Genomic DNA, 12,054 nt, shown 5'->3' on the forward strand with positions numbered 1-12,054 from the left:
AACACTTTTTGAAAGTAATCTAAACAACTTCATGAAGGCCAGAGATTTTATCATTATAGATGATTACAGAAGACACTCTACATGATTGCTTTAGAATACAATGTAAGAGCGAGCATCTTCTCACCCATACTAAAAATTGCAATATTAATCAGAATGAGCTGGATCTCCAAAGTTTCTTCCAGTTTTAACAATCCGAATATTGTTGCCTGATAAATGGACAAAAATGATAATATTCAGTACCAGCTAAGATGGAAGAAAGAGCTAATACCAGTGTTGGGAACCAGGCAACCTCATACGCTGCTGGGGGGAGTGTGGATTTATACATGCTTCCTGGGGGGCATTTGGGCAATAATGCATTAAAAGCCATTTTAAAAAGTACATACTCTTTGTTTCAACAATCTCACTTCTAGGTTTACCCTTGGGGAAAAATGAGATAAATAAATGAAAATGTATGTACAAGGTTACTTATTACAGCACTGTAAAATATTGAAACAATTGAAAATTTAATTCAAATATTCAACAGTAAATTTGGACTACACTAAGGCAGTCATTAAGAGAAAGAATATGTAATTTTGGGGCATAGAAAATGGTATATATTGAATTTAAACAAAAGCAGGTTTTGACCCCATTTTGTGAAAAAAGTATATAAACACAAAGAGAAATATTCAGTTATTAGTGAGTATTGGGATAATAGGAGATTATATTTAAAATGTTTTACACTAAATATTTATTGCTTGTATAATAAAGTAAACATTTTTAAAAAGGTAACTGGTGGTGGCTTTCTTAAGACTTGGTAAATTTATCTGTCACCTCATCTTTAAATATGAGTGGTAAATTTTTACATGATCTCATCAAATAACTAAAATAGAACAAATTACCAAAGATTGACTACCTATGGATAAAAAAATCTGACTAAATTAAATGTTATTTTGTAGTCCCTTGCTTTTGGTGGAGAAAGCATTTTACTTACATATCTGCATGTGCCTCAACAGTCATTATTTCACACCAACAATTTGTGCTACAAGAAATATATTAAGTATAATAACTACATTTCCATTACTTATAGAAATTTCTGACAGAATATTGAGTTCTTTGAAGGGAGTAATATACTAAGCTAAAATGAAAGTAATTAGAAATATCTTACAATAGATTAGGGGGAGACTGGCAGAAAATAATCTGACATACATATAAGTGGGTATAAACAAAGTCAGGAATTTGAACCAAAAAAAGTAAGGCTGCCCATGAGAAAGTCTGTGAGAGCATTTCAATTTATTTTACTAATTATATGACTATTGACAGAAAAACAAGGGGGTAGATATATTCTGGAAAGGAAAAAGTGGAGAGAAAAAGAGAAAAAAAATGATGGGAACAATGCATTATTAGAGCTCTCCATTACTGATGACTTCTTACTGTCCCCAGGCGTGTCTAACAGTCTATAACCCTGAAGATTTGCTTTACTTTACTAACAATCTTTGCATTCTTAATTAAAAGCCTAAGAGCGGTTCAGTGTTATCCTTCCATATTTTAGGGAAAAAAGGAGGGTGCAGTAGGAAGCTTTCTCCCTAATCATTGAGGTTTTTCTATATTCTTAAAATCCAGTACTTTTTACAGTACTGTGCCACATTTTAGCACAGGTCAAGAAATCCACAGAGCTTTAAAATTCAACAACAGCCATTATTACCTCCCTTATCCTATAAATTACCTATTACCAGATAACTACTCTACCATGCTGGAAGTTATTAAATATACAACATAAAATGTTGGGTGGAATCACTCATTTGGAAACTATTGATTCGAATTCTTTTTACGCCTTACCACAATAAATTAAGTGATGCAATCTACTTTTTAAGTGCAAACACTAGCCCTTCCAGGCTTTCTACCCTATGCCTGTTACCTGGAGTATCTCTTCCAGGGACTGATAATGAAGCAGCACTTCTGCTCCTGGCTATTGAAGCTTTTGTCGGCGCAAGCAGGCGAGTGATTAAATTATTCTCCCGAACATTGGTGTACAGTTGACGAGCTAAATAACAAGAACAAACAAAAAGGATTCAATTTGAAGTCTCACAAATAAACTCAAAGCAAGAAAGAGCAATGTGAACTGCTGCAAATAATTCTCCTAGCCTAAAAGTAGAGGCAATGAAACCAACACACACTTAATAGGACTGAACACTGCCACCTGATGGAACGGCACCGTCAGGGAAGAGAGGAGCTGAACAAAGGGGCGACGACTCCAGCATCCCAAATAATCCCAGTGAAGGAGTCTAGGCGATACACTTAACAGAACCACACCCAATGTATGGAGACTCTGCGGAGGAACTCTCATATGGAGAAAAAGCTGCACATGACAAAACAACTTTGACATGGATTCCTACAGATATCTGCCACTGACAGTCGTACTGGTCAAGGCCATTGCCAAAAGCTGCAAGGGACTGACTGAATTCTTTTGTTCAAAGTGAATCTTGTTATAAATATCTTGCTCCAGGGGCCGGCCCCACAGCATGGTTAAGTTTGGTGTGCTCTGTTTCAGCGGCCCGGGTTCACAGGTTTGGATACTGGGTGTGGACCTACACTCATCAAGCCATGCTGTGGCGGCAACCCACATACAAAATGGAGGCAGACTGGCACAGACGCTGGCTCTGTGACAATCTTCCTCAAGCAAAAAAGAGGAAGATTGGCAACAGACGTTAGCTCAGAGTGAATCTTCCTCAACAACAAAAAAATATATAGTTATATCCAAAGTACACAAAATTTGAATATATTAAAAAATATCTTGCTCCAATAAATTTTTATGTTCAGAAAGCTCCCTGTGACAATGGCATCTGTTATAATAGGATTTGACATGAATCAATTAAGTGGAGAATCTTCTATAAATGAATGGTTCAGTATGAAACAAAAAGCAACAATCACGTTTGACAGGGAAGAGTTAGGTGTGAAGGTGTTACAAACTACTTTAAAGTACTCTGGTGATAATTATGAAATTTGGCATGCAATAATCAGCAGGGAAAATATGCACAAGGGAGAGATGTAGGTAACACTATGAAGCAACAGAGCAAAGCTTCAAAGCTCAAAATGTGGCCAGTAATTTAGAACTTCTAAACGCAAACTGATGCAACATTTGAAGGGCATCGAGCCCTCCAGTACAAATCTACACCAACATTCTGTGATCTAGTTGCTCAGTTTCATTACAGACTCCTTCCTTGCTCAGATGATGGCACAACGATCTATTTCATTTAAAGACAGACTCTTCTGGCTTCAGCCAAATAAGCATGGCACCAAAGTACATTTTTTAGTTAAACGGGATTATTTTGGCTTCCAATTTTAGGAATGACTTTTCAAGCAACTGAATGTCAACATAAATACATCTCTTTCAAACCACTATTTAAGATTGGTACTCAGAAATAACTAACCAACTGGTTTTTCTTCTACTTGTTCTGTTTCCGTAGATGAATTTAGTTTGCTATATCTTCTATTCAAAGACGAGCTTCTTCTCTTTTCTGTTTTTTCTGGAGATCAAGGGCAAAGAAATATTTTTTACAAACTGTTTAAATATATTATTTCAGGAGTAAGCCACTCCTTTTTACAAACATTTTTTAATCTTCTCTACTCTTGCTTGTAAGAATTTATTTACATTTCAAATATTATATAGAGATTCCAAGTCCCCAAACTTAAAAACTAGTTCACTCTTTAAATAAGTTATCTGAAATGAAATAAAATTATTTAGAATACGGTAAAAACTAAGAGGAAAAATGTCTGATACTATCTGACAACACCCAAGTTCCCAAATTAGAAATATACAACTTTTGATCCATGACATCGATTACTAAAGTGATTTATACTTTAGTTGTCACTAGTATTTTTTAAACAAAAATGGTCATTAACATTTGGTATAGATGTCACAATTTTAGCAACTCAAACTATTCATAAGGGAAAATAATCTGTTTTCTGTAGACACTTTTCCATTTCACTGATTCAGAATACTGAGGAATGTCTGTTTAAAAAATAACTTCTCCTCCGGGCATCTGTAAATTAAAGTACATATGGACAACACAGCATCATTTGAAAATTCTCAAATTGCTAATGTAATTGAGCAGCATGAACCACAGAGGTGTATTCAATTCAATCACGTGATTCTATCCCATATCCTTTATTATCGTAACTGCAAGAAATGACAAAATAGTGTGAGTGGTTATTATGAGTCAGCAATGAGCAGAAGAATAATAGATTTGAATCAGCCAAGATTTAAAACAGGGCTATTGAAGGGATTTAACAAAGGTAAGCCACTGCCAACATTGATTTAATTTTCCCTGGAATCATTAATTACAGTATTCATCATTTCAGAGTGTGCAATATAAGCAAGTTATTTCACAAAGTATCTTCCACACAAACCTTCTTGTATTAAAAACCGGTAAAGAAATCATCTAAAAAGTTTCTTGGGACTGCTCCTTCAGTGCAATTTCACTAATTACTATCGCGAGAGTCATCACCTGTCCATTCTCTTTACATGTCTAACTAATACAAGTAGACATATTAACGAAAGCATACTAGTGTTTGCTCATTATATTACAAATGTAATGTCTGTGGAAGAAATCTGTGCTAATTCCTCAAAGCAAAGATAGGAAAACATAGTCAATGCTTGCAAAACAATCAAGGTATATTAAAATGAAAGTATATAAACATGACATTGCCATGAATGTTATCTCATTTTTCTAAAGGGTTGAGTTGGTGAATAATTAATTTTACCATATGTCAAGCAAAGTGCTAGAGAAAAATCTTCCCACATGAATCTGTGAATGAACCCAGGCTATATATAAAAGTGCTTGCGGAAAGCATACTGGGGGGCGGCGGGGGTAAGCAGATCAACTTTTATTAGACCTTTAGAAGAGAAAATGGGATGCACCCAGACTGACACACAACAAAATATCTCTGAAGCTCAGCGTTGGAAACTCTAAGAGTCCTGAAAGTATAAGTGACACAGAATGTGAGTATGAACAAAACAAAAATCCTTTAACATAGGAAAGCTATAACGTTTAGACAAAAATGGAAATCCTTCACACTAAGTTAACCACTGCTGCAATTATACTTTAAATGAGATCCAGGATCTTTTGCTGTAATGGAATTTTATAGCAATCAGATTGCTCAAAAAAATGTCAAGTTCCCTAAATAATACAAAAGAAACATTTTTAAATTCAGACTATAATTATGGTTTTTTTCCAATTCACAAGGCACCAAAAGTACTATTTCTTCTTTATTAATGTTTAAGTTTGAGGGAATGATGTGGAATATGTTTGCCATGTCTTTTTCCTGTGAAAATCTCTATTTTTTCCTCTGGAAAGAAAAAAAAATCTTTTTGACTGATGAGTATGGTTGCCTAATTCATTAAAACTATCAGTGAGAAGCACCATGTGCTACGAGTGAGAAATGGGCATCGACACACACTCAGGGCAAGACTTTTCAAATAAGGAACACTCATTACAAGGGCAAACACCAGGAGGAAAAGGTATTTGAAGTACCCATAATAGATAACTTCATTTTACTTTAAAGAACGTCGCATCACCACTACAAAGAGTTATAAAAAGTGGAGCTTCTCTCATTAAACACTGTTATCACTTTATTTGCTTTGGGGAAAAGCATGTGCTTATTAGTGAAATGTTATCATTTAAATATCATAATCCATCTAGCAAATGACCAAAATATAAATCAAAAAAGCATGGTAGAACGGAAATCATTGAATTTCTTGGGGTCTTAACTATAAAACCAGGAAGGTAAGTATACTTGCCCATCAACTTTACAAGGTTGTTGTGAATAACAAATATGATACATGAGAAGCAGATCAACCCGTCCACTGCTATATGATGCTTTTATTTTCCTTAAATTAGGTAATATTCATGAAACTTAATGACTAGCCTAACTAGTCCCTAAAGAAAATGATTTCATTTATAGGTTATACAGAATATGGATTAATTTTAAAATAAATTATTGTGCCACTTAATGGTAACATCTTCTGGTCAAAATGTTTCAGTTTGGGCTACCTGAGCCTAACAAACCCATCTGATACGATCAATACACAAATCACCAAACACGGATTTATACTGATGAAAATACAAAATAGTAACGACCATTCCTACCTACTGTAAAACAATGTGGTGCTCTTCTGAAATAAATCTCAATGTTCTACAATCTAAATAAATGATATTGTAAAAATCCATAGTAAGAATTGATTTCACTGGTTTTAAATTCAGTAGAATACATGAAATAACTACTTACTCTTGGCAACAGAGTTTTGAAGACCTGCAGATGACGTGGCCATTTGTTTGTGTACACTGGAAGCCTCCTGTTCAAGTTTTTCAGTAGATGCAGAACACTTATGGGCTGAGAAAAAATACAGTATTTACTGTGCTTGTATTTAAAGAAAGCATCATTAGCTGAAACACGATGAGTCTGCGATGTAGTTCTATGGCACGTAAATGTGCAGTAATTAGGTACACAATGTTCATTATCAGTCATGTCTTACAAACCATATAAATTCCACTTATGTTGTATGAAATTGTGTAGAATTACGTTCACACACAGGAAAATTTACAGTACATGCATAGTAAACAGGGCAGGCAATTTATTTTTAAAATATGCATTGGATAAAGCTGTGTAAAGCTTACTAATTGTTAATCATTTTTATACTGATAAGTTTAAGTGGTAAGATTTTGGATATACTGGATAAATAATGTGTAAAGCTTATTAATTAATTATTAACAATTTTTATACTGATTACAAGTTTAAACGGTAAGATTTTTGGATATATTGGATAAAATAAAATTATAGGGGCCAGCCCTGCGGCCTAGCGGTTAAGCACAGGTGCTCCACTTTGGCGGCCCAGGTTTGCAGGTTCTGATCCTGGGCGCAGACCTAGACCACTCGTCAGCTATGTTGTGTTGGCGACCCACATACAAAATGGAGGAAGACTGGCAATGGGATAATAGCTCAGGGCTAATCTTCCTCAAGCAAAAATTATAAAATGTCACTTGTTTCTTCTGCAATCTCACATGACACAAATGTAAATGTCAACTGACTGTGCATGCAAAGAATACATGGCAGCATTTTCATTTAAGGGACAAAGCTCAAAACCTTGTCGTAAATGCAACCTTATACTAACAGTCAATATTTAAATATGAACATGAGTGAACTTGAAGTTTAACAGTTGCATTGATTACCAGTTTTACTCTCAGAGTTCATCGTCATAGAGCCTTCCCACGACCATCTTTTTTGACGATTATCCACTCGGTTGCTGCGTTCCAATGTACGATAAAGAACAGCTTTGAATTTCTCCTATTTAAAATAAATGGCAACAAATTATCACACATTCATTACATTGGTTAGTATAATTTTGATCTGTGGGTAATAAAACAACCCCATCACCATATTTTTGTATCAGGCAAAATTTTTTTTGTACCTGGTAAAATTTTAAAAGAATTGGAGCCATGTCTCAGGTAGCAATCACTATCAGCGCTTCTCCTGAATAACCCAGGTTTTATCTTACGGACCTGAATCGAGGAACTGACCATGAGGCTCCCCTCTTTGCTTATCTCATTAGGAAATTTAGGACCAAATCTGCAGCCTATTTCTAGCAACTATTCAAAGACTCAGTGGTACACTTTGTGTATGCTAATCATACCTTATATTTTATTATCTTCCTACTTTAATTTTCCCCTCTGCTTGATTCCCTCAACCATTTATCTTATCATCTGGTTCTGGTATGTGTTTTTTAAAATACACCTTAAATTCTTTGCAGAATGAGGCAGGAAAAAAATCAACGAACATACATATAACTGAAATCTATGCCAGAGTTACCTATTATACCCACAATGTAGCATCTGGAATTCTGGTGTCAACTGATAAAGTTTTAAGAAAGATAATCGATCTGTTTGTCTCGGACTAACTTCAATTTAAACTGCTCATGATGACAGCTATACAATGTCAATGCCACAGTGGCAAAACAACTCCACTGCAGAGAAATGAGTGGCAGTTTTCCTTTTGAAGGCATTTCTCAGCCCTGTGCGGCAACAAACCACGGACTCTATCAGCTAAGCAAATCAACTTCAAGGCCAGAAGGTTTTCCAGTCTTTCCTGACAACCGTTCCATAGCAACATCGCCCTTACAGTGTCCCCCCCCATTTCTCTGAGGGCAAACATACCGGGTAAACATACTGGAAAGGTGGAGAGTCATCCACACCCTCTGAGGAGGAAAGCAACTGCAATCCTTAAAATAAAATGTTCTCTAATGGCAATATTTTAAAAGTATATTTTCTAACAGAAAGTAAGTTGTTCTAAATTACTTATAAACCCAGAAAGCATAATAAAGACTAAAAACAGATGTTCACCTTGTCTTATTAAAGCATTTCAGATTCATAAGAATTTCCCAATGCACGGGACCCTCTGTGCCGTCAGGCTCCTTCCTGCGGCTCATATGTAAGCCACTGTCCTGGCTCAATGCATCTCCTGTCCACACTCGCCCCTCCTCCGCACCCGAGTTTGGGTTTTTTCCCTGCTCTATGGAATTATTCTTTTTTCCTACGTGCAGCCTACTCACAGTGTCCCTGATCCCTGCTCCGCCTGGGGCTCCCCTACACGAACCCTCTGGGGTTGATTCCCTCTTGCCCTCTCTCCTTGTCTTTCTGCCTCTTCCCCCACCACGTCTCTGGTTCCCCTTGGGTCTGCACTGTCATTTTGTTACATTCTCTTCTTTTGTCTGCGTTCGCCCTTTCAGGTTCCTCTTTCTCTAAGATGCGCTTTTTTTCCCTCAGTCCCTGGAACTGCCTCTCTCCACCAGGGACCCTCCCCCACTCTGCACACATAAGTTTTCTATTTTACTTTCCCTGGTTCTCTGTCTTAGCGCATTCTCTCTCTCTGGTCTTCATTCTCTTTACCACAGATAAGTAAATTAAGAAAATGTTTCACAGAGGAAGACAGAGAGTGATCGAAATTCTGAATGAGAGTCCATCAAATACTCAATGTGAAAGAGCATAAACAACCACAGCAAAAGGCTCAGAAAGACAGAAAGTGGTAGTGGACCATGGACGGGAAAGAACTGGAAGAGCCTCAGATGGATGCAGGGGCTGGGGCTGGGGCACGCTCAAGAGCAACTGTGTGCACAAGTAAGGAGGAAAAGTGAGCACCACAGAGAAAGATGCAGAGAAGGTGGCTCATGGGGAGAAATGGAAGAAAAGAGAAAAGGAGAGAAAAAGAAATTTAAAAATGAGAGAAACAGAAAAAAAGAGAGGCAGATTAAAACACACACACTGAGAGAACAAAAGGCAGAAAGTCCAAAGATGGGGAGAGGGAAACAGAGAGAAGCTAAGACAAAGAAAGCAGAAAGAACAGTGAGGTGCCTCAGGTAGGAAAAAGTCAGAGTCAGAAAGAACCAGAAGACAGAATAAGACATTTATGGACACTTGAGAGTCACAGAAATACAGAAAAAGAGAGAATGCCTGTGGGAAAGAGAATGGTGTCACAGAGAACATGCCAATTTCAGAAGAAGGAGTCAAGGACACTGAGGATGAAGCAGTGGAATGACCTACAGAGCTGCCAGAGAGAATCATACAGAATGCGACAGGGAGCCAGATGCCCAAGCATAAACAAAAAAAGACAAACTGACTGAAGAGGGACAGAAGGGAAAGAGAGAGCCTACCACAGAGTGCCAAAGACACCAAAAAAGAGTCTGGAAAGGAAAAGAGAGCGCCAGGGCCACAAAACAACAGAGAAAGAAAGCGAAGGTGAGGAACAAGAGGGAGAGGAGAGAGCCAGCACACACGAGGAGCAGCCAGGGAATGAGGTCAGGGAGAGTGAGAGCTCGGATTGGGTAGGGTGGGAGTCAGTCAGCAGTTAGAGGAGTCGTGGGAAGTAAGCCAGGCAGATGGGAGCCTATCACAGAGGGCCTGACGCAGCTGGGAGAATTCCAGGCAATGGGACAACACCTAAGGCTTTTTGGTAGGATAGAGAGCCACTCGGAGGAAACCCCAGGCCACAGGCACCTTGTGTGCCAAGTCCTGAAGGTAGAGAGGGCTCTCTTCTTGGATGTGCAAGGCTTCTCTTCACCTCAGCTGCCGAGTCTACACTCAGGGATCTGATCAGGACAGGGCCAAGAGCCTCAGATGTGGGAGGGAAGAAAGGAAGAATTGGGATTCGGTCCCCTTTCCACAGGTTGGACTAGCAAAGGCAGACAAGGGCTAAGAAAAAAGTATTCTAGACCCAGGCAGTATTGTATCATCTGATTAAGAGGCTAGAAAAATAGGTACCCTTTCTTCCTCCAATTTTTGTTTTCTTTTTTCTTCTGCAGATACTCTCCGCTGTTCATCCTTTTCTTTTTGTTCTCTCAGCTTTCGTTGCTTTTCTTCCATCTGTTTTTCATAGTAGATCTTGGACTTTCTTTCTTTTTCAAGTAGTTGTATTTCTTTATTAGCTGAAATATTCCACATACAAGGTGTGAGAGCCAAGGAAATATTTAAGTTTTCCACATTACACACAGAGAAGGAAAAAGTTGACACAGCTCATTCTCTTTCTTAAAAATAATATAACCTGTGCTAATAACTAAAGACTTATTATATAAGTGAAGAGATGGCCACCGCAGAATCATTTTCACTGGGTGTTCATTTAACTCGAGAACTGAATTGGCATAGATGTCTCTCATCCTGTCTGAACTAAAATTCCAAATTAAGAAGAAATATTTTCTCTCATGTGATGTTTCTGTCGATCTGAGGTGAAGTCAAACCTCACCAGGTTAACACGCTGTACATTAAAGAATTTAAAAGACCACATGGGCAGAATCTATCTTCTTTTTTCCCTTCTACTAGGAACCTTCTTTCAAAGGCCTCATCCATACAGACCATTATTAGGCATGCCCGTTTTACATTCCTGAGCTTCGTTCCATACCACATTACCGGAACAGCATGAAGTTTTTCTGTATTCAGATGGCCCCTCACTAAAGCCTGGAGAGCATCTATGCAGTTGTAAAATGCTCTCCTAAAGAGCTACAGGAAGAACCAGCTCCTCGCCAAAACAAAGACAGTGATTTTCCATTTGAATGAGGTTCAGCACCAGTTCTCTGACTGGATTCAGAATCCCAGAGGAGAACAATGCATGGTTGTAAAAGCATTCTCTCCAGGTGTAGAGAGATTCTTCTTTTAGATCCTAATTGATACAAAGTTATCCTAGAGAAACACAGCAGTCAGTGAAAGATACTGCATCTGTTACGATTATTAGCACTGTCATTGCCATTTTTAGAATCATTTTTACTGAAAGCCCATTCTGCTCGTTTCCACAAATGTTCAAGAAGTTTTCATACCTTAATTTTCAGAAAATTAAAGCTAACAGAAACTACTGCTTCAAAACTTAAACAATTTAATCAAATATTTTTCACAGGCCATCTTTACCTGATTTAGTATCGCATTTAATCCAATATAATACATACTATAAAAAGTATAATCTATCATATAAACAGATTAGGAAAAGTAAAACCACTTGGGAAATATATAACCTTAACATAAAATTCATTCGATTTTTTTAAAAAGTCTAAAATATACCATCTTGTCTTTTCTTCTCTTCCCTGCGTTCTTTCGCTAACCTTTGTTTTACATCATTTTTAAGCACAGATCCATCTATTACTGAAAAAAAGAGAATAGAGTTAGATATTAATAGGATATCAAATTTTAATAATATGACACTTTGACATCTATCAACACATTCTAGAAGTTATACCTGGTTTAAATGTTGATCTTATATTTGAGGATTGGGACGGAAGAGAGCTAAGGCCACTCTGATTCCGTCTTTCTTCAGCAATGGCGTGAGCAGCAGCAACTAAAATACAGGGAGATAAAGAAAAGGTATACAATATTAAGAATGTAAACAGCTAATACAGGGGGCGGCAATATACAATGTATCTTTGATGATAAAGGACAGCATCTCTGCTATAAGGCAAAATCATGACAGATTAATCTGGGTCAACAAAGACATACTGAGTATCTACTATGTTCAGTAATAATTTGACAAAGAAAAGTGTTTACTGTG

General features: G+C 37.3%; 1 protein-coding gene across 9 annotated transcripts in view; it reads right to left on the reverse strand.

The window, feature by feature from the left end:
- Window positions 1-12,054, reverse strand: part of MAP7D3 (MAP7 domain containing 3) — a 56,725-nt gene that overhangs the window by 13,236 nt on the left and 31,435 nt on the right. For 7 of the 9 annotated variants that reach the window (XM_070258240.1, XM_023634313.2, XM_070258241.1 and 4 more), the window contains 7 exons: window positions 11,746-11,844; window positions 11,571-11,651; window positions 10,287-10,450; window positions 7,206-7,320; window positions 6,265-6,369; window positions 3,408-3,503; window positions 1,895-2,020 (listed from right to left, as the gene is read on the reverse strand). In XM_070258240.1, the coding sequence (XP_070114341.1) occupies window positions 1,895-2,020; window positions 3,408-3,503; window positions 6,265-6,369; window positions 7,206-7,320; window positions 10,287-10,450; window positions 11,571-11,651; window positions 11,746-11,844 (786 nt within the window). The remainder of the gene's footprint in view (window positions 1-1,894; window positions 2,021-3,407; window positions 3,504-6,264; window positions 6,370-7,205; window positions 7,321-10,286; window positions 10,451-11,570; window positions 11,652-11,745; window positions 11,845-12,054) is intronic. The other 2 variants (XM_070258243.1, XM_023634315.2) reach the window with 1 other exon arrangement.

The sequence above is a fragment of the Equus caballus genome, chromosome X (genome assembly GCF_041296265.1).
Source record: "Equus caballus isolate H_3958 breed thoroughbred chromosome X, TB-T2T, whole genome shotgun sequence".
Classification (NCBI taxonomy): Eukaryota; Metazoa; Chordata; class Mammalia; order Perissodactyla; family Equidae; genus Equus; species Equus caballus.